The 24533-nt window shown below is 37.0% G+C and overlaps 1 protein-coding gene across 1 annotated transcript in view; it reads right to left on the minus strand.

The window, feature by feature from the left end:
- The window catches only part of ADCY2 (adenylate cyclase 2), a 209009-nt gene that overhangs the window by 104766 nt on the left and 79710 nt on the right, over positions 1-24533 (minus strand). Inside the window, exon 4 of the mRNA XM_039714799.1 lies at positions 4376-4525. Within this exon, the coding sequence (XP_039570733.1) occupies positions 4376-4525 (150 nt within the window). The remainder of the gene's footprint in view (positions 1-4375; positions 4526-24533) is intronic.

Here is a 24533-nt window from a genome sequence, read left to right on the forward strand (position 1 = left end):
TAGTGTGGACTGTGACAGTTATTATTATTGTAACTAGGTTTTTTTGTATTTTCATTAGATTGTGAAGACTTTAACTAGCCTAATGAGATTCCGAGCTCTGTATTTATCATGTGTTCTCTTTTGCTCACAAAAATTAAAGCATAAGATCTGATACAGCTATGACTTCAAAATCTCTCTGCTCACAGATTCTAGCATCTCTCCAGGCAGCCTTTCCCAGTGTTTAACCCTTCTCTTGGGGAACAATATTTTATCTCCTTCCAGCCAAGATCTATCCTGTCACAGTTCAAGCCTATTGTCTCTCATTCCTTTCACTGTGTGCCTCTCTCAGAAATCTGACCACACCTTTTGTGTAAGCTCCTTTGGTACTAGGCAGATGTTAGTTGTCCCCTCCAAGCCTCTTCTTCTCCAGGCTAAATACCTTGAGTTCCCCAAGTCTCATCATCTGTCGTGACCAGCAGTCCCCTGGTACTAAGTACCCCTGTAGCCCTTCAGTGAACCCTGTCCAATTTCTATTTGCACATTCTATCCATCTCTCCCATGGTCCACCATGCAAAATTCAACATTTCCTCAGAACAGAATTTATTTCTAGTACTGACACATCAATTAACAGAAAGGACGGGCATCACACGCGTGTATGAGCACAAACACTGCTGAAGTAATAATGAATGGAGTCTAAAATTTAAAAGACCAACATTAGTTTTTGTTTTTCCCATTTACTAGCCTTGAAGCTATGAGGAAAAGGAAAATGAGGAATCTCTTAGAAAAACTACTGCATATTCATGAAAATATTAGTAGCTTATCTTTTAAAATACAGTAATTAAACTTGCAGGCATTCATATTTCATATATTAGTTCCAAATGATGTATTTCAATGTTTCTGTTCTTTACTAACAGCCTTAAGCTTCACAAATGTATGAGGCTTCTCTGTTTAGATTAATTCAAAAACAATTTTGAAATATTTTGGTTCCTTTAATGAATGGCATTGCTTCACCAAGTTTCAGTGAAAAAATTAAAATCCCACTCAATGATTTGAAACCTCATTCATTTTCATCTGCTACCTGAGTGTTGTTTCTAAAACCATCATTATACTGCCTCCTTCTCAAAGACAGCATTTCAGAGAACTCATTGAACACCAACACCTTATGAACTCCTCCCTGCAGTGTTGTAAGAACCTCTCAGTGTATATTCCTGTGTCTCATGATGCAAAGCCCCAGAAGAGAGAGAGAAGAGCAATTATACTGCTGTCATGTTAAGATCTTGCACTCAGCACTAGTGAGTCACCACCCTTACAAACTGTCAGCCAGACTTTTATCAGGGAGACAAATAACATCATGAGAGGCTATTTTAAATACGTATCTTGGAATAAGGCTGCAAATTAAAAAGAGATCAGAATAGTTCCACATTTCTCTTTTATAAAGTCTGAAAAGACATAAAAGGTGTGTGAGAAACACCAAAGTGGGCTTTGAACATACTGCTTTTTACCACAGGAGTTCAAAAGTGACCCCTGCCCTGCTGGGAGGTGTCACCACCCGCAGCTTCCCATCCCTTTGGGGACAGCCAGCCTTCGCTGTGCCCAACAGCAGAAATACACAGTGGTGTGGGTACATATGTCTAACTTGTACCTGAGTACCTGTGTACCTCATAAACATCCCCCCCATTTCACCTTTTTCTAATGCATATTGGTCTCGCATGAAAACAATGAATCTGGGGTTTCTCTTGAGTTCTCTGGCATAATTGTTGAGTGGTATTTTAGTATGCTTATCTACTGATCTATCAAAATGGTGTTCTCAAAAAGGCTATTCAAAGACACACAAAAGAAACCCCAATAACTGAAAAACAACAGTAGTCTACATTTGTATGAGCCTACTCTCAAATAACAAAAAAGGAAATTCACCGAATAATTTGAAACATAAATTGTACATCTTTCAAAAACAATTATAAAACACATGACATCCATGATCTGGAAAAATGTGCAAATTTGACCTGGAGCCCTAATAATTTAGAAGCACATCCTACGCTCTGCACTTTTACAAAACTAGCTCATATAAAGTAAATTAAGTGAAATTAATTTTTTTTCCTGTTACAGAGATGTAGAATCAAGGGTCATGCTACAACCTTTTACAGGCTAATAAAGGCTTTGATCAAAACCGATGCTTTTTAAAATGCACCATGCTCTTACTGTTTCACTGTATCCCAGTTCTCTAAAAACAGTCACCAATATGATTGACTTGCTTCCTGAGTACTAACAATGTGGATGATCCTTTGTATCTTCTTGGCAAAACAAGCAGTGTTAAAAGCAGACTAAAGTACATCCACTTCTGAATTAATGTCTGCAAACAAAGATGTGCGTTAATCCTGAGGGGGAAAAAAACCCCAACCACCTTATGAAATTAATCCTCATTTTTCCTTTTCACATTTAAATGTTCCTAAGTGTGATAATATGGAGGTACATGTCTTCATTTTTTGGTTGGAAAAACCTTGAGATAAGGGACATATATTAAGGGGTTGAGGGGATAAAGGCCAAAGAAATCTAGAGAAGAAGTTCTGAAGATCTAATGAGCTCTTTTTGAGCTCACTGACAGGTGAAAAGATCACTGACTTCCACAGAATACTTGACTTTTTCAATAAGACATTGACCCATCTGTTACTAATCCAGCCCTGCAATACACTACTTAGGGCTGTGTATATGTCTTAACTAATTTGACAGATTTATTCCTATCAAAACACAAGCATGACAACACACACTTAAATACATATATATATATAAATATGTACAATTTCCTTTATTATTCTATAAGAACAACATTTATTAGTGAAAGATGGGTTTTGCTTCTTTACATCTTGCTAGGCTACAGCATTTTTAAAACACAAGTACTATAAACCCCAAAGAGAAAGTATCTGTCACAGAATCCCTGGTAGCTCTGCTTCTCTTCACTGTCAGGTTTTCAATCATTTCTGCAAGATCTTCAGAAGTGACAGTACACCAAAGCAACTTATTTATGTCTTCCCATAGAAACTAGTAATGTTTAGCAAAATAATACACATTTGCAGAGAATGTTAGCTGGAACGATGTCTGCTGTAAGTACTGTCTTCTTACAAAAAGCATCCTTACTCCTTTGAATTCAGTGTCCAGTAACACAACCCTCCTGCTTCTTGCAGATAAACCAATGTGTTTCCTATTCTTGGAGGGAAAAGCTACCGACAGTAGAAACCCAGGCCCTTACAACTGTGCTCAAAGTCCACCCATTCCCTGCACACAGCTTTGGAGGTAGAGGTGCAAAGATAAATGACTGTTTTTACAAGCCTCTTCTGCAATAGCAAGTTATGCAAATTTTGTATCTTATCATAAAAACTTTCTTTTACTGTAAACTGTTCTCCTTAAGATTACTTGAAATGTTTTGTAGCAACTTCAGCCAGTATGCAAGCCAAGTGCCCAGCAGAATAAGGACAGCCCTCTGAGCACACGACCTGGTAAAGTCCTTGTGCAGAATTTCCATTTGCTTATTTTAAGAAAAAAGTGTTGGTGATGGATCTTGAAATCTTAATTTAGAGCAGATACAGGCATTTTTAAGACAGACATGACAATTAAGGTCAGTTGGGACACACAAGTTGCACACAAACATTTTTGTGACCACAGACACCTGTCAGTGTCTCTATTCTCTGATCCTTAACAGTTCATGGAAGTTTGAGTCTTGGTGACCTTCAAAGCAAAATGCACCTATCTTCTTTACTACTTGATGAACTGATTTGTATTTCAAATTCTCTTAAATGAGGCACCTATCTGTCAGGATGACAGGCACTGTACAGAACTTGCAAAGAGAAAAAGAACTATATAAAGCAGAGAATTCTTTTATTCAACTGCTGCAAAAAATGACAGTATCATTATACAATTTCTCTAGCTCCTCCTAACAAGCCTGACCTCTAGAACTGTATCACGTGATTCATCAATATTGTGGATTCAAATATTTTTCAAAAACAGTGCAGTAATATCTTCCTGCAATGATTTGCAGCACTGGTCTTGGGCATGAAGAACTGAAGATTCCCAAAAGCACACATGCACATCTCACAGCTCATTGCATGAGGACAACAAAAGAGACTGCACACAGGATCTATACAATGTTTTTAACTCTCTTTATCGTAAAATATTTTCGTAGAACAAGTGAGAAAAAAACATATTTTGACAACAGAAATAAATGTAACACTTTCTTACAGTCTGATGGAAATTGTGCATAACCATGTTCAAAAGACTTGGCACATTTCATGAAGTTTAAGTAATTCAGTAAGTATTTTCCCATTAGCAAGCTGGATTACACAGATACAAATAGGGGGACAGTGTGCAAACAGAAAAGCAGACCCAGACAGGGATGTTCCTTTACCTGTTGCCTCTTTTCGAACTCCAGCTTGATACGGGATTTGATGCAGTTGCACGTGTCCTGATACGTCTGCTGCAGCGCCAGCTCCATGAGGTGTTTGTGGTATGCTCCGGCCAAGTTCCCGCAGATAAAAATTATTACATTTGCCAATATCTAGGGGGATTTAAAAAAAAAAGTGTCAGGGAATTTATATAAATATATTAACACAAATTAATCCTAGCTTGCAATGAAAGATTGCTGCAGTTATGCATTTTGGTTTTGTTTGTTTCTAGCCAAGGTTAACCTTTCAAAAAGCCTTTAAAATTCTTGGCAGCATCTCAAGCAATAACAGAATGACAGAATCAGCTAGGATGGATACTGTTTTAATTTAGGATTAAACAGGAATGAAAATGAACAGCATGTTTGCCTACTCAATGAGGTACACATTTCTGAAGAAAGAATTTCAGCTCATGTTAGAGCTCACTGCTGAGCATTAATTAGGTGGGATCATCACCTACTCATGTAAAACAATAGCTACGGCTCCTAATAGCAATATTGGAAGCTGTGTTATTGCTATGCTCTTTTAGCAACATTTTCTTTTGCAGTGCCATATGATTAAGGGGTGAAAAGTTTCACCCACACACATGAAAAGCCTGACCTGCATTTTACCTCAGCCTGATCCACTGCTATCCATCAGTCAGCTATAAATAGTAACCTTGGTGATCATAAGCAGTGTTTAAGGAGCAAGATCTGACAGCTGCCTACTAGAATATACTTTACTACCAAAAAATTACATTTGCTTAAAACACAGAATGTAAAGATTTAAGATTTAGGAGGTCACACTTGCAGCATCAGATGCCCTCTGCAAGCAACAACCCATAAAGACGAGAAATAAACTTGCTTAAAAAAATCCAAGCCTTTTTTGCACTTGACCTTTGAAAAAGACACAATATTGTGTGATGATGCTAATACTTTTAACTGTACCCAGCTTATTACTGCAAATAAAAGAAACACATTTATCCATTTGAGCCCACTCAGAGCAAAAGAAACACAGTAAAGTAATGAAGGCAATTCCTAATTCAATAATAAAAGTAATATTAAAGATAATATTAAATTGAAGTTGAGACACAGCTGCACTCTGCTCAAAGCAGGTCTCTATCATCTCTTCTTGTAAGGCCCTAGTGTACCATATACCCTGATGTCATAGTACTTGTGGTCTGGAAGAAAAGGAGGAAGAAAGGGGGCAAAAATTTTGTCAACTCTCCACAGCTAATCAAATAATGAAGTTTCTGATAGATTTTCCTGGTGATCATTCATGGGTTGGTTCTGGTGTGCCTATGTACCAGGGAATCTTTTAGGAATTGCTAGTGGTGAAAGAGACAAATCAGAAAAAATGTTCAACAGTGTGCTACGGTGGTTCAAAAGAAAAAGATATATTGTCCAATTAACAGAAATACATCTCCTTGTGGAATACATTTTATTCACCAAAAAACCTCCCATGGAGTTTTATAGTTTCTTTAATAAATAACAACTTTAAAATGCATGATTTAAATATATGCTTTTATTTTCCTCACAGATTTAACATCATTAAATGCTATACTTGTTCCTCCATCTGTGACATTTCTGACATCTCACCTTTCACAGCTCCACAAAGCTAAAAGCAGGAGCTATTCAACTTTACTGTAAAAATGATCGATGTTTTCAATTTGCTAGAATTTTTTCTTTCCCTAAAACTTTAAGCTCATGGCATTATAATGTTTCTAAAAGTAACATATGAGTTCTTAAATTTTTCTAAAATAGATAAATCTAAAACAAGGGGGAAAATCTATATATTTAACTTTCTCTGAAGAACTTCTGTTATGAAGTAGAGAAATAAGAAATAGTTTAAATTAAACATTTCACAAGAGCTAATAATCTTAAAAAACCCCACAAACATATAAGATCATGGTGTACAGCAAAACATTTGACCTTAAAATATTTTATATTTATTTGTAAATCACAATTGCTCAATTCTGCTTTGATGTCAGCAGACATGGATTAGCGAACAAAGGTTTTGTGTGACAGATCACAGTACAGGAGAAAGGGTCTTCCAACTGGCAATCGTTGCTGGGGTATAAAATTAAATTATAAATTAGTAAATGCTTGAAAACAAAGACTGCTGGGCATAGAAAATGCAGAGATATGTAGCAGGAAGGTTTAGTAATAAATGATCACTGAATTGAACTGAAATCAACAATGTGGTTGTCATAATCTCTAGGTAGATGTCACTGCTGAAAGTCTGCACATACTAAATTAATTGTCCAGCTTCATAAAGTTATAGACCATTTAAAGCAAAACTTCAGGAATATAATCAATCAAAATTTTTTAAAAATATACTGTAATGGGTAGATGGAGGAGTAAATTATAAGTATCATCTTCACAGTCATAGAAAAACAAATTACAGTTTTATGACTGAAGTAGCTGAAGTGAGAAAATAGATGGAAACAGTGAGTGACAGGCAAGGAAGCTAATTAACCAGGCTTTTCAGATACTCAGTGGGGTAATTCAGCCCACATGAAGCTCTGCAATGGCTTCCAGTACCTGAATTAAGCAGCTGGAATCAGTGCAAGGTATCTCAGCCACTGCCATACTTAGTGTAGATGTAACAAGTAAAAGTGTAAGTGACTATGCAGGTAGAAACTCTGTTTAAAACACCCTGATTCTTTAGGCTAGCATGGAGTTCATTCGGAAATGTGTCACTAAGGGATAAAATTCAAAAATAAAAAAATCAGGAAATGGATTAACTGATTTTTAAACAGATTTTTTGCCTGTATTTATTCTGGCTTGAGTGAATATTTCTGCTACTGAGTGAAATGCATCCTGCCAATAGAGTGTTCAATAGCAAGCGCAATTAACATTACTAAACAAAATAAGCAACATTATATACTTCTTCCTTAGTATCTCTCCCCTCCCAAGTCTGCATTTTCCTTTTCATTGCAGGCCAGTTTCAACATGAGCTGGACATGAGCTAAATCCAAGACTTCTTCTAAAGTCTCATAGGCATTCACCCAGAAGAGACAGGTTCAAAGTTTTCCTCAGTCCAAAAAAATTAACCGAGCTTCCTGCTTCTTAAGCAAGTACTCTAATCAATATGCAATCATACAAAAGGTTTCTTCTGTTCAGGCACCTGCTCTGAAAAGATGCCATGCTGTGAATCCTACCAGTACCAATGCACTTGGAATGCAATCCTGAGTCAGACCAATCTTCTACCTTGTCATTTCTCTAGGGTAGAACTCTGCACTGTCTTTTCCCCCATTATTTTTTTCCCCACCTCATCCCTGCCTCCCCCGAACCCTAGATGTGTATTAGATAATAAGAAAAGCTGTGGTGGATCTTCTGGTAAAAAATTCTCCATTTTTCTGTGATAGCTCTGATAACTGTGCAGATAAAACTGTAGCAGAGAACCTCTATAGAGAATTCAGGAATCGACGACACATGGTTAGGGATTTCTCCCAGGAGGACAAGCCTGAGCTGTGGAAAAGAGTGTAACTAATGATGGTAACTCAAGAGCAGAAAAAGACCAAGGTGACCTCAAAGACAGCATTGCATGAACCTGGTTCACACCCTTTACAAACAGGCACTGTATGACCAAAACCCAAAAAACCGACAGTATACATAAGTTTAACTAAGCTCCCACTCAATTCACCATATGGAAACACTGAGCAACACAGCAGAAGTTCCCATCTCTCTGTACAGTCAGAGCAGAGAGCGAGGCAAATCTATCTCGTGGGCCATCTGCATCCCTTCAGATATATCCATTAACTGTACACTGTGCTGAAGCTTCTGTTTTATCAATGAATGAATTCCATGTCTACAGAAAGTGATCTAAATATGAGTCAAAAATTAACACAAGGAACACCAAGATACCATGAGGAAGTATCTGTAATCACTTAAGGAACACAATCATGGCTGACGTCTCCTCAGTCTGTTCTGACCTACAGAAAACTCCGTGTGCTTCCCGGCAACGGGGAAATTTTACATTCAAGCACAGGTATTTTTTTTCAGTATCAGTGAATATCAAGTAATCAGATGTCTAGTGCTTCACTATCAAAATAGACTGTATTTAAAAGCAAATGAAGACAAAGTAAAGTAGCTATGACTAATTTCTCAAGAGAGTACTACTACAGTTCACTGAGCTGCTCAAAAAAATGTAGTACATCATATATAAGCTCAACTGATGAAAAGTACCCACAAAGGTATATGCACACAAGGAAGTACTATGCTATGTAAAAATAGAAGAATTACTATAAAGACTGCTTATTCTGATTGAAGCATAAATAATTTGTTAAATATCTTAGAAACTGCTGTTCAAATACTGAATATGAAAATTAGAATCCTCCATAGATTTTCCCTGCATTGAAAGCTTCCAGTTTACGAGTTACTTTGCCACATTTCTTTCCTCTTAGATATTTTACATATCCTTCCCAAATACTGCATGAACAGAATTTTGAACTACAACAACAACAACAAAACCAACACAAACTATTAACAATTTCTTCAATAGTTAAATTTCACTTTTCTTCTGGATAAGAAAACTGAGGACATGAAAGCTGAGGGGTGGGCAAAATTTGCTATAATTTATGATGTCTGCATGGAAATTAACGTGAGAAAAAAAGAATTCTTATGTCTTTGCCTAAGTTCAAATTCTTTAGCTCTGCAAAGGTAGATCATCTTTCCCTTCATTTGATCTTTCATGAGGTGATGTGATGGATCCTTCATGTAGTGTTATGGAAGAAGTCTGTGCTGCTTTAGAACCTGTAGAGCTTTAAACTCAGACATAATTCAGCTAAAAACCATGGGGTAAATACTGGGTAGAACTGAAAAGCAGCATTTTAGAAGGAAATGCTTAGCTGCTATGTAAATTAGTTATTCACTCAGTCACCCTGCACTATGCCCAATATCATTATTCAGAAGGTTCTCCAGCTATTCCATGAAAAATCTCTCCCACATGGACCTCTGGCCAGTTATACAATGTAGCCTTTTTCTTCTTTCAGATGTCCAGACCTATAGAAGTCCAACATTTGAATACATTTCAGTGCCAACAACATTTATAGCTATGTCACAGCTCACAAACAGGACGGAAAATTTGAAAATGGGAGACCTTTTGCCATATGGCAACTTCTCTTTCAAAAACAAGGAGCTTTGAGAAGGAGCAATATTACAGGGCAAAAATTTTTGTAGCTGGCCTAAAACTAGTGATCATGTGGTGCCTGGACCACCAGCTGCTGTTACAGAAAGTAACACCTGGACTTTTCCTGTACTTAGTGAGACCACTAAGTTGAGGTCTTTATTATGAAAGCTCCTGTGTTTCATGAAGAAAAATAGCAACCTCTTAGATTTCTATTTCTGTTTTAGAGATGATGGTAAAAGTTTATGAATTCAAGTAATTCAGGTACAGAACAAGACTGGCTGAAGGACAGAGAAATTATGGGCAACTGCATACTTACTTCCTCATGAATCCAAAGTAAAAAATCAATTCCTTTAATCACTGCAAAATTATTTTAATAGTCTGAAAGGTCAAAGATATTTACATCCTTAAATACTTATGAAGGCCACAATAAGAATACTCTACATATGTAGTGAAGAAACAGGAAGACTCAACATCCTCAGACATTTTGTCTATATCAAAGAGAATGTTAAATGTTTTACAGCAAGGTAAGTAGAAAATAAAAGCTGCAATTTTGCAAGAAACATCTAATTTAAAAAAGAAAAACCAAAACCAACCAAAAAAACCCTCTTCAACTTATGACTTCTCAAAATAACTGAGAAGCAACAAGAAAATAAAGATTTGAATTACTCAGTATCCCAGACGGTTCCATATTTTCAGTGCTAAAATAAATTTGGTAAAAAGTCCCTTTGTGGAAGGGGAATTGATGTCATTTTACAAGCCAGGAAGTTGTGATGTTGTCTTCTAATTGGTATGTGTAATTCTCTTCGTAGCTTCTGCTTCCTTTTTTGTAATAGCTATGCTATTTCATATGATTTTCTTTTTATCATTATTACAGATTGAACTTTCTCATAGCTCTAAGCTGTTCTGTGGAATGACTGGATTTATTTCCTTCTGCTCTGGGCATACACAGACCCTATCTATATCCCAGTGTAGATAAAAACAGATCATAAACTCTAAGCTCTTTAATCAAACCCAGGAAAAATAAACTAGAAACAAGAATCAGAGTTACAGTCCCTTTAGATCACTCCTGTGTAATACATATAATCAATATCATTGCCTCTAATTAATGACTCTTCATATTTTGAATCTAAATTTTTATTTTTTTTTTGCCAGAGGGTAACTCATGCTCTCCTCAGTGAGAAGGAAACAGGCAGCCACTGCACTCTCCTGCCTGCAGAGAGGTCTCTGGTGTTTACATGTACCTCTGGGATAATTTCATTTCTTTACTACTAAAATTGGTCTTCAAATGTTCTCTCAAAAAGACTGAGATTCATTTTTAGGTTCTGGATCACATGTATGGGTGAGTATTAGTGCGCTATAAGGAAAAAAAAAGACCATAAAATTAAAATAATTTTTAAAAACCCAAAAATAAAATCTATGGAATAATACATCAGTCTTTGGCCTGTTACAGAAATAATCCTATGTCTGATCTTAAATACCTTCAGTCTTTTCCAATAAATCTGGTTTACTCTTAAAAAAGCCCCCCAAAACTAAAATCTATAATATAAGCACATTTACAGGACCAGCAATATGCTGCCAAGTCTAATGTGTGCCACTAGATAACTCCCTACTTGCCCTGACCAGAAGTACTACTAGCAGTCTTCATACATCTCTAAACATCCCCCCTTCTAGCAAGTTTTACAGAAATTAATCAATAGGTTCAAAAGACAAACAGATAAATGAACTGATAATCACCTAAATGCTCATTATTCATGTTGTGATATGCCTAAACCTCAATAACTTACTGTCGATTTCAGATTTCTCCCCTAATTTCTATAGTTTATACTGTATGTAACTGCACTGCATATGAATATGCTACATACTCTCAGTTATCAATACATATGGAAATTAAAATCAAGGGACAGTTTAGAATTACACAGATAAATTACACTAGGAACATATACTCAGTGTAATTTTTCTACTTCATTTCAAACAGTTAGCAATAAATATGTGCTTTGATCTATTTGATAAACATTTTGGAATTGTATTTTTAATGATATCTATATGAAATTCTGATTTATTTTAGCATGTTTTTCGCAGGTAATATTTTTGTCTATCAGTGTTCACAATGATCTGATAAGCTTTTTAACTGGATATACTTAAGAATATTTTCTGCTTGTCTGATGACTATGACAAACTTTAGCCAAGCTCATTTTTCATAATTTGGCAGTCTGAGCTAGGAATCAGCAGTCTTCGACTGCATAGTTCACAGAGAATGGTGTGGAGCAGAAGGGAGGATAATGATAGTGGTGTATAAGGGAGGAAAATTATGACCTACAGAGTTGGATTAAATGGATTCCAGAAAGTCCTCAGAGTTGGAGTTAGTAATTATGACAATCTTACAAGTGTTTTTAATGTTTTTTAAAGAACTTGGTTACCATGTAGAAACACAATGAGACCTCTAATCACTAGAGTTAATTAGGGGTTAATTCTTAATTGGAAGTCATCTAACAGGAAAATTTGCTTTCAGGAAACCTGAAAGTTTTATTTTCTGGTGTCAGACAAATGCTATCAAGAGTAAACAAGATGAGACAAAGAAAGTACTAAATTTGGGTTACATTCAGGAAGGAATTAAGAAAATATTAAAATCTCTTCATGGCGTTGGTGCCAATTCATTCCATCTGTATGTAAAACACATCATTTTTCTCCCCTTCATGCTTCAAAACTGTCAAGATGTCATTTGTCAGGTCAGGCTTTCTATTCCAAAGCCCTACTGTGAAGAATCTTGGACCTGAAACCCTGAAACAGTTGTTTTTTTCTAAATTACATGGTTTGTGGGAATATATTCTGAGTAACACCTTAAAAGTTAGCACAGTACCTCCAATTCATAGAACAGAATCAGAGTCATAGAATCTTTATGGTTGGGAAAAACCTCTAAGATCATCAAGTCCAAACATTCACCCAGCCCCACCATGTTCACCACTAAACTCTGTCCCTAAGTGCCATACATTTTTGGAACAATTCCACAGATCATGATTCCACCAATTCCCTGGGCAGCCTGCTCCAGTGCCTAAACACCCTTACAGCAAAGCTGTTTTTCCTAATATCCAGTTTAAATCACTCCCTGGCACAACTTGGTGCTATTCCCTCTTTTCCTCTTGTTTGTTACTTGGGAGAAGAGACCCACACCCATCTGTTTAAAACCTCCTTTCAGGTAATTGTATAAAGTGAGGAGGTCTCCCCTGAGCCTCCTTTTCTCCATCATTTTCTATTTATACCAGCATTAGTGACAACCCCTACAGAGCAGCATTTTCACTGCAGGCACCTAAAATACTACACAGCATTGTTAGGAATAGGCTATTACTCTCAAACTAGCTGAGAGCAATGATTAAACAAATGGAGGTACTCATCCAGTGAAATTTTCCATCCCTTCAGACTTGTTCTTTTACTCCTACCTTATGTTCCTTGTCTTTTAAAGAACGACTTATCCACACAGAGATCTTCCCTCTCTGTTCACTGGAAAGGTTTGGACAAAGGACTCCTTCCAAGGCATACAGCTATCAATGAAATCAGCCTCATCTACTTGTTTGCTGATGCCTTCAGTCAGATTCAAGGTACTTTTAAGGAAAGACTGCCTTTTGCTCCTTTCAAAAGAGAATGTGTTTATCTCATTCTCTATTCTTACAGCTTGATTTTTTGCCTCATAAAGACACTGAGTTTACAGACCTAAAGTCTCCCTGACCCTTTCTAGAACCTTTTTAAAGTTTATTTTCACATTTTCTAGCTTAGGGTTGAGAGGAACCTGGGCCTATTTTAGACCAACCTATACATGTTCTCCTTCACTCATCCCTCTGAGAGGATTTCAATGTGAGATTTTCTTCCATTTCTTCTTCACTGAACAGGCATACAGAAATTGTTTCTCTGTGATAGCCTTGTCCTCCCTGAGTATTTTTGTAACCTGGATGTCAAATGTCCTTACAGACTCTCTGAAAATCCTTTTACTCAAGTGCTGACGCAAGGACCCAACATGCAGGGCAGGGAATTGGTTTGGTTAACTGTCATAGCTCTAGCTGCTATCTAAAACAAATTACACACTTTTAGGTGTGTATTCTTCAAACTCCTATCTGACCAATGTAATTGCATAGAAAGGCATTTTGCAGCACTTTAAAAAACACTTGCACAGTTGAGATGTTTTCACTTTGGCTAATTAACTTTAGTGGTGGAAATAGATTCCAAAGTTGCTGATAAAGCATGCTAATTAGCAGAATGAATAGCAGGAAAAAACTGCAGCTACAACAGGCACAATCACAAGGTAAATTGAGATAGCTCCATAAGGTATTTTATAGCTTGACTACTGTGCATCAAAGACAAATGTTATTTTAACTGAATTACAATCTAAAACTGCTTATGATTATGTAATAGTCAACATAAAAAATTTATTTCCTTACTGTTATTTTCTTGTTCATATTTTAATTTACTATTTCCTGTATTCAAAATATTCTCTAGAGGTTTTTGCTTGGTAAATGAGCCTACAAATTTTGTGCACCATAAAAGAAGAGGCTTGTAGGTTATGATGGCTGGATGGAAGATTAAATGCTTAACAACAAAGTTTTCCTTTCCAAAGATTGTATTTCAAAAATCAAATGTGTTTAATACTGTGAACACAAAGACAAATAGAAGCCGCTAAAGTGGCAATAATACCATTTACACTATAACCTTCCATAATACCTACACATCTGCCTCACTACCAGATTTTGCATTTAACAGACTTCTTACAGATTCCTTTAAAGTTTGTATACTACATTTCTACATATTTCAGAAACAAAAAGCTGTGAATCTATTATTGAAATATATCATGATGTTTTGCAAAAACTGAAAGGCTTTCCCATGTACAAAGAGAAGTTACTAACAATATGAAGGAAATAATACAATTTCCAGATGATTGCAGTTATATTGTATTTATTAATTTCTGACTTCTTTCCCAAATGTGACTGGAATATAATTGGAACACTATGGATAAATTAGAAATAGTCACATGAAAATACAATCTCTTTTTGCAAATTCTGATGCACATGTAGCAAAAAAAAAAAAAAATTTCCCTTCTTGAATGTTTTTAGTCTCCTGCCTGTCTTTATAAAGGATGCCTGTTTTGAACCTGGTATGTTCTAAGATAATAGAAAAATTACATGCTAAGTGCTCCTAAGCAGAAATATGAACAATACAGAAAACGCATATGACTTACAGGACTTTTTCCTGCATGGAATGACTATTTTTTCATTCTCCACAAGAAAAATAATCCTGTACAAAAAGAAAATTCCTGTTTAAACCCCATCAGGTTCTGTTGCTAATACAAGTTATCTTTTACAGCAAAGTAAGCTTCACCCTGCAACCACCCTACCTTTTAATAGTACAGCCTGCCACTTGAAAGATTTGACAATACATCATGAAGATATGAATACAATATGAAAGAAGACCTGGGAGCAGTGTTTCTCGTATACCAACCCTTCTTAATCAGAGAAGGCTGCTGGAGCATCAACATATTGCAAAGTAATGTGCTATCTAAGGGAAGCAGGTCTCAGCACCACGTAGAATAGCAGATTTGCTTTGCTTTTCAGTTATGTTATGTTTAAAACACAATTTCCCAAATATGTAAATACACACACACACAAAGCTAATTTTTCTTCACTTAACATCTCAAATTCAAGTTAGTGAATTTGAGTTTATGGACATTACCCATGCTCACCTCTGGGACTGTATAACACCCCTTGCTCTGTTTTACTAACCACTCAAACATATTCATGGAAGTGTATCTCAGTTCTCTCCAACAGCATCCTTTATCTCTGCTTTGAATATCCCAATGAATTCTGCTACCTTGTTATTCACCACCTTCTGCAGAGAAAGGCTTTCCATGTACTTTTCTCTTTGAGGAAAAGACGAAATCACAGCTAGGAATCCACAGTTATCCAGTGGCTCTAAGCGTACAAATTGACTCCTTTCCTTCCCTACTCCCACTGCTCATGAGATATTTCTACGAGCCGTAGGATGCTGAAGAACAACGCTGGCAAACCTAAGCTGTTCCAACTCTCTCAATTCATTTCAGCACAAGTTTACCACTCTGCACAGAACTCCTCTCCAAGCAGTTTCTGAGACAGCCTGAAAACAAGAAGCTTCACAGAAAACAGCTGACTCTTTTAAGAAGACTTCAAAAATTGACAGGCAGGTCATCACTGAACAGCAGCGAGTTAGATGGGCAACACCAGTAGGTCTGGCTTTTGCAAGAGCACAAAGATGGGTTTGGCCCCTGCCACCAGGGCTCCTTGAAGCAGAAGCATGAGAAAGAATGATCAGCAGCTCACAGAATAACTTTTAAATGCTAGCCCCAAACCAACATGATGGTAGATGCGTGCAATAGTCACAGGACAAAAAAACATCCCAACACGTCATTGCTTAAAATGCCAAATAAGGGACAAAATGAGCAATCACTTAAAGAACATGACTGCAATGAGTAAGAAACTTTGCTTCCCCTAGGCAGGGCTTAAAACGTCCTGTGTTGTATTTAGTGCTCCTTTATTCTGTTACTTTGCTTATATTTTTCAGTTACTTGCTCTGAAGATTCTTTGATTTGCTGTCATGTGTAGGGTCAAAATTGTGACTTTCTTTAGTCTTCCTACTGATTTCTTCATCTTCCTCCACCTTCACTTCTTTGCACTGAATAGGTGGTGTAGATAGTGTCCATGGAGTGAATGGACAGTGCAAGGCACTCTTCAGGAGAAGAAATGAGCAGCAATATTATGGCTATTAGAGACAGCTAGCTGGGCAGCGCTGCAAGGACAGTACAGAGGCACGAGCTGTGCATGAGGCCACCATTTTATCAAGGCAAATGCAGACCCAGTTGCAGAATAAACCAGCAATGAACAGAAAAGAAATCCATGCTTTTCAGAAAATAATTATTTTATACTCTGTTCCACTCTGAAACGATGTTCATCAAAAGTACTTCATACACTGATAAAGAAAAGAGTTGTATGACTTTTTATTGGTGTTTTGTGGAGCTGCCAACATTTGCCAGTATTCCTAGGGCAGGTGTATCCCCACTCCAGATACCAGCATGTACAGACCTTTCTTAATTAGCACTGTGATGCACATGCTTATTGCCTGACAAGTGACAAAAAAAAAGGTTTGTAGACAACAACACACCAAGAGAGTGAACTGCTACCGAGCCCCAGAGATTATTTGCTGGAAATTTATTTTTTCCCTCTAGCACCATCTTAACACTCCTCCTTTCACCCCATCCTGCACTGGGAAGTTTCAGACTCCCAGATAATAGGAAACTGTCATTTAGTGTCTGAACTCATCCTAAAGAGAGAAGGTAATTTTAAAAAATGAAGTGCACTCTCTGTTAGCAAAAGTTTATCACAGAAAGGGAGTTTCATTGGCTCTGAAACTGGAGAAGCCTTCTGGGTGGGCCACAGTCTTACATAATCACCACCAAAATCAGATATTATCTATAAGGATAATTGTCCTCTTTTGTTAAGAAAAGCTGGTGGGTTTTGGTTTTTTTTTTCCAAAAGCTAGCTGCCATTTCTACATCAAAAACTCTCTTTTGATTTGTATTCTCTCTCCATTTGCATATCACAGAATCCAGATCATCTTTTCTAAATCAGTATGCCTGGAGATGACCTCAGATGCAAAAGATTCAGCACAGTATTTTTCTCATCAGTTTGTTAGAGACTTCAGCAGAGATCCAGTTGACAGTCCAGTTCAAGGACAGGATGGGATGCAACCACAAGAGCTGAGAGAGCCTACTGATATCATGACAAGGCCACTCTTGAGTGCCTTTAAAAGCTCATGGGGACCAGGGTAGGCTCTTGACTTCTGGAAGAAAGCAAATACCACTTCTGTCGTCAAGGAAAGTTATATCACCTTGATCCCTGGGAAGGTGAGAGTGCAAACCCTCCTAGAAACCATTTCCAACCCTATGAAGGACAAGGTGACTGAGATTAGCCAGCATAGAGTTATGAAGGAGAAATCACACCTGGACAACCTTTCTGTGATGAAATGACTGGCTTTGTGGCTGAGGAGGGAGTAGTCGATATGACAGGACTTTGAGCACACTCATAAACCCTAGCAGCCCTCCCCAGCCTCACCTGGGGCTTCTACTGGCATCCCCTGGCCCAGGAGCTCCACACAAGCACAGCCTGGGGCCTTTAGCTCCTACCTGTGCTGTGCTGGAGGAATTCTGGTCTCCAGCTGAACTGTGCCGGGCCACAGACACCCCTGAGCTGTGGACTGACTTGGCCTCAGCCCTGCCTTGTCACTGGGAATGTGCCCATGAACTGCTGGATGTGATCCTGACCTAAGCATGGACTTTCTGGCTTGACCTTGCACCTGTCTCCTTGCTGTGATTTTGCTTTTTATAGGTCTTGTCTCTTGGTTGAACCTGGTTATGGTCTCTGGTCTTGCCTTGCTCAAGTGCTGTGGGGCCAAGACCAGAGCACTCTGGTCCTATTGCTCTGTCCCTTATTTGTTTCCTTGCAAAGAACTCTGAAAAGAAATGCCATTCAATTCAGTCAGTTTTCACTAAAATAATATGATTCACCCATGAACTTCAATTCACTGGCTTCAATATTTTCAAGCAATTTCCCTGGATTCAGGTATTGAAAGCATAATAACAGCTTTATAAACAAGCAATGACAGGGAAGATTGAATTCATGAGATATACTTCTATGTGCTACATATTAAAATAGCACACTAAGGCAGGAAGAGGACATAATGTCAATGCTATCTAGCCTCTTTCCATAGTGGAGACCATCAATATGAACATTCTGGTCAATTAACACATCAAGTTTCATCCATGTTTCATCAAAGTATCTTTTATTTACAGGATAAATGTGCATTGAAGCATTTATAGTTTTTAAAAACATAATTTCCAGGTACTGTAATTACACACCAGGAATGTTTCACGTGGATTAGTGCTGAAGAGTTGCATCTATATTATCATTTCTAGAACTCACCACTGTCTCCAAACTTCGGCTTCAATCATTGCTTTTATATATGCTTTCATGAATAACAAGTTACATCTGTGTATCATCTTGCAGAATAAATTATTTGACTATATTAAAATATAATTGCAACTATCAACTTTAGCATATATGTGCAAAGCAGTTTTCATTGTACACCCATATACTGGTGAAAATCCAAAAGTTCAACAACTGTCACATAAAGTACTAGTAAGTTCTTCTGTTAAACTGTACAGATGATACTGTGAACTTAAGCAAAGTGCAGTTTTGACTAATATCAGTGCTAATTCCTAGGAAAGTTGGTTTTCTTTTTTTTACTTTCAGGCTTATCTCTCTAAGAAAGCAAAGTTACAAAATATGTTGAAACTTTTTTAAAGTGACATAAAATGATATAGTCATCAAATTTTTCACTAATTTTCATATAACATAGGGTATGTTTGCAAACAATGGAGATAATTTGTATATATAAAATATATTTCCACTTTAAAATGTTACATTTAGTTTGGGAAAACAAATGACCCGTTTAATACCAGAAAAGATAAAATTCTAAAACTACCAAAAATACCTATCTAATATAGCTATACCTATCTAATCCTAAATATTTCTAATGATCAAACAGTTAACACTGCTGTCAAAAAAATCCCACAAGAAGCAACTCACATATAAAGTGGTAATTGATGAATAATGGTTGCTTCATCTTAATCAAAACACCTCCTGCTTAAAAGGCATTGTTTTATTAGTTTGGAAAAAGCTTAAACAAAACATCATTTTAGAAAATAACGAGCTGCACTGCCATATACTAAAAGGCAAACGCTACAAATCAGTTACACAGCCTGCAACTAATGAGCATGACTGAGAGACTGGTGTATTACAAATTGTACTACACATCCTTTCAAGGTGGATCTGTGTGGCAGACACCTAACCATAAAACTGCAAGACCAAAACCCAAAGCCCCAAAGTTGAAAGCCTCGGGGCATAAATTTCTTTGACCAAGGACACCAAACTCAACAGTAAAGCAGTGGTCGTTTATCACTGCCAGCACTCTACAGCATTAAGTGTCCCAGCAGCCCTTCCCAAATTAAATCACATGCTCCAGTACAGATAACTCTCAATCCCATTACCACTTGCCTACCCTTAATTCTGTCAGATGTTCTTTGTGATGTCACAAAAAACACGCTGTGATGCTGTTACCCTCTCTGGGACAGAGCTGTAGCTGCACACCGTAGTCATACAATTCTGTTTTGAGATAAACTACTGAGGTGTATAAAACACTCCTAGAGAAGAATTACTTCAGGGTCATGAGTGTAGCTTACCCTGAATCCCACTTCTGCCATACTGAAAACCATCCAGGCTTGGAACTGCTGGACGTAGCTTATAGCAGTGAACCAAAAACATTGCTTTTACAAAGTGCAACAGGACCATGCCTCAAGTATTACACACAGTATCATCTACTCCTTTCAAAAGCAGTGGAACGAGATAAAAAATGTGTGGAGAGAACAGCTTGGAAAAAGGATAGTATTGTCCTTGACGTTCTTCCAGCCAGTGTGGTTGGTGAACAGGCAGCCCTTCAGCTGGAGCAAGCTGTCCCAACAGTGAGCAGGGAGGGTGTCTCACCCAGCTGCCTCCAGGTGCTGGCTGCCTGCAGTACATTTGACCAAAGAACTACAGGTAGGTGCAGCAGCAGCCAGGATATCACAATGTACCATGCCAGTCTAATGAAAATGTACACAGCCAATGGATCAACCAATTTCCACTGAAGTGCAGCTGCTGCACACTCAGCTTTCTATCAGATTTGTGCCACATGCTGCCAAAACTGCCAAGCAATGAGAGAAATTCAAAACCAGAGTCTATATTTTTATTCCTCTAACCCACAGAAGTAGCAGTCTGATACAGTGGTTCTGCATCATGTATGCTAGGAATGTAACTAACTCAAATACTACAAAGGAAAATGCTTTTCCTCTGGGATTTCCTGTATTTAAAGCTCTAAAGCATCTTTTACAGAGTAATGGAAAGTGCTAAAAAATACTTCAAAGTTACTTTTGCCTTGTTTTTTAATAGTTGAAAGCTCATAACCTTCTAAGTGTTTACACACAGAACTTTTTGTTTTCAGGCAAAAAGAGTAATTTCTTAATGGATGTAGAACTGTGGCAGAAAACCACACGTGAAGTACACATAGACATCATGCAGTCACTTCTCCCAGGCAGATCACTTCAACTTTGTGTCACCTTCCCACCCCAAAAAAAAAAAATTATTAGACTTTGGAAAGTAAGTCTGGAGTAAAATTATGTTTGTTTACAAATAGTATCAAAGTTGTACTGCTACTAAATGAAATATCTTTATGTTTTGCTTTCTTCACAGATAATACAGGCAACCAATAGATAAAAATAAGAAACGTTAAGCCAGTTTTACAGGGAGCTATTAGACTAGCTGGGTTCCAAGAGAAGTTTTAGCAGATTATAGGCATGGAAATGACACTATCTGTTTTCTGTGATTGGCTCACACCTACTAAATATCAGATGAGAGGGGGCCAAAATCTATCCAGATTTTAAAAATCAATGCTCAGACTTAACTGAAAAGACAGTAAATGCTTCCATGCTTTTAAATACTGCAGGTTTTACTAGGCCTTTTGACATTTCTTGCTTGTTGAACAATATATGTGTTCAATAAATGATTAAATGAATGGCACTTAAAATAAGATTTTTTTTAAAACAATTACCACAATGGTCAAAGAATATTCAAAGAGTTAGCAGGAATTAAACTAGTAAGACACAGAAACAGAATTAGAACAGTTCATTAATATATTTAATGACTATGCACTAAAAGCAAATTAAAATTTACTCTAAAAGCATCTCAAGAAAAATCTAGCTGGATTTAACAAACATTTATTCAGCAGTCTATTCTTTCATAAATTCTTTAGAGGCTTGCTTGCTATTATATATTGTAGGTAATATTAAATATTAATCTGATATTTAAATTATTCTCTCTCAGTCTTTCAACACTAATTTAGTATTTAATACAGAACCCATCACAAGCAACAGGCTTGGAATCAGTTTGAAAATGTTCAAGGCATAAATCTAAACAACCACCAGTAGTCGATTTCCACAAAATTAATAATAATAAACCACCTCACAACCCACAAAATTATAATTTCATAAGCTAAAAAAAACCATATAAAAATACACAAACTATAGAACAATAGTTGGAAATACACTTTTTATTATGTGTATTTTAATTAAATTAAATTAAAATTTAATTAAATTAAAATTTTTATTATGGATGACGGACAAAATTAATCTCCTACTGCAACTAGAGACTAGTGTCAGATGGATAATTAAGGACTAAGTTACTGAGTAAGTTACTGAAAAGTAACAGAAGATAATAAAACAAAAAAAAATGTTAGAATTATTGATAAATTATCGTGGAGCAGAAGAAAATGTATAAAATTTTAAAATACAGAAATTGCCATATTCAGTCTATTAACTTCTTATTACTCATACTTGGGAGAAATATTCAAATCAAATCAACTGCCTTAAAAATTAACTCAGATTAAAATATGGGGCTGACCAAGGTGGTTGTAAAACAACCAAAATTGTCACGGACATGTCTGAGAAAATCCCTCAGAGTTACAGACCAGGCTGCAAGACGAATCCTGGATGCTAAACATTTTGCCAAAATTAATACTTTGTGGCACATAAATAATTTTTATACTCCCCACATTTGACATTTTCTGCTTGTTTTGATAGCTTGATATTTGAAATATGAAAAATATTATATCCCACCCTCCATTAAACAACTTCTCTTCTTCACAATCCTTGTTTTTCAAATAAAATTGATGATACATCCAGGACAGGAAAAGTAGAACAAATTCAGCAGATTACAGAGCTGCCAACCACCTTGCTCTGAAGCATGTGATGGGTTGCAGTGGTGCCTGCTGGATGGCACTGCCTTTCCTGGGGAAGGGAGTAGGAGAAGGTGGTGCCCCACAAGGACAGTGCCCTTGCCTCTGCTGCATTTCCCTCTCTTCTGTGAGCCACAGGCAGCCTGGAATCACCCCATTCCAGAGTGGGTCCCCAGGCAAGGAAGAAATTTACAGGCTGCACAAAAGAGCATGTAATACAGGAGCTGCAGAAAAAAAAAAAAAAAAAAAAAAAAGAGAAAAAAAAAGACAACACAAAAGGGAGAGTAGGTGGAAAATGACTAAGTTTAATGTGCTGCATTCTGGATGAGACATGCATGTTACTGCTGTTAAAAATAAATAAACAAATTAAATACTACAGATTTGCCTCCCATCCAGCATGTTTATGGTAGTTACAGGAACTTCTATCATATCAAGGAAATGTTTCCATAACTGAGGAAATTTAAATCACATTTGAATAAAGATGTTTTGGAAACAAGTTAACTGCATGTCTTTTCCTTGCCTGTGCTGTGCTTAGTTGCTAGCTTTCTGAGGAGCCACTGCAGCAAGGGACTATGAAAATAGAGTGTGACGTTAGCTGAGACATGAGGACTTGGCCTTTAATTAAGGTCAGCATGACCTAGGTCATGGCAAACATCTCTGAGCCTTAATGGTGACGGGAAAGTCCATTCACAAGTTGGAATCGAATTTCCTCCAAGTTAAGACCCAAATCAATCTGGATTTTAAAGAGCAGGTATAGCAGTGTCAGAGTGGATACAGAAAGGCTCTTTAGAAGCTCTGTGATAGACGAGCAGAAACAAATTTTGCTTTTCTTCTTTCTGTGCTGCTTTCAAAGGTTGTCAAAGGCAATCACCATCAACACTAACTGCATGGGGAGGGAGCCAAAAGCCTTGATGAGAATTGTCAGGTGAGGAACACAATATTGATCTCAGAAACACTGGCACCAGATGATCCTTGCAGCTCCTTCTGGCTCTGTAATCTACACATTAGTCTTTACTTCTACTTGAACAGTACACTTTAGACCCTAAGGTACTTTCTGGCCCTGGACAAGTAAAGGTTTTAATGATTTCCTTGCTCATGCTGAAGATACAACACACTTCATGTTTCAGGTGCAAAGTAATTAAATTGCCCGCAGTGCAGGTGGAGACAGCAAACAGAATTACAATAAGGAAACCCATTAAGTTATATTGAATTTTTTAAAACTTTAAGGAAGCAAGATGATCTTTTATGTACCATATGAAAGATCCTAAAATACATAATGATATTCATCAGATCTGTTCGGAAGAGACAAGAATATGGCCAAATACAAGATGCTATTTTCCACTCCAGATCTGAGCTTTTCCTTTGCATTAACTGTCCTCATGCTACAAATGTAACATAGGATGTTTCAGGTCACACTGTACGACCCCCACATATTAAAATCAGCATTTAACCAATAAAGAAATGGAATTAATGGAGCCATATAGCATAAAGATGACACTTCAAAGGACTTCAAATAAATCAACAGGACTTCAAGAGACGAAGCCAGAGAGACACAGGTCAGCTCTTCTGAATCCCAAAGCAATGTAACATGGCACTTTGGCACAGATGAAATGTTATTACTGCTCTACTGTTGGAAAATGAAGAATTTTAAAGTAGTTATGTAACTGAATATAGCTTTGGATTTATTTTCTTTTTTCATCCAGTTCAACAAACTTCATAGAAGTAGAGGAGAATTAACTTTCTGTTAAATGTCTTTGAATTTCTCTATAACACTATAGGGAAAGGGGAAAATAAAACCACCCAAAACAGCATTAATCATATTTGGTGTTCTATTTCCAAGAGCTTGCTTATGTAAGTGTAATAGTGTAGGAGACTTAACAACATTTAAAAATAAATTATTAGTTTTCCATGTACACTGTGGTTAAGCACTGTCCCTTACCACAGCTTTCTCCACCTCCCTTAAACACTGGAAATGGCAACAAAAGAAAACTGAACCTCGACTGTCTCACTCTATCCAGGAGGTGTACACACAACTTTCTTGTCCAAGCCTGTTCTGCCCCTCTCAGAGGCAGGATTGTGTTCACATGGTCTGTGATTTAAGCTATGAGTAGTCCAACT

Source organism: Passer montanus, unplaced genomic scaffold (assembly GCF_014805655.1).
Source record: "Passer montanus isolate IOZ18808 unplaced genomic scaffold, ASM1480565v1 scaffold31, whole genome shotgun sequence".
NCBI lineage: Eukaryota > Metazoa > Chordata > Aves > Passeriformes > Passeridae > Passer > Passer montanus.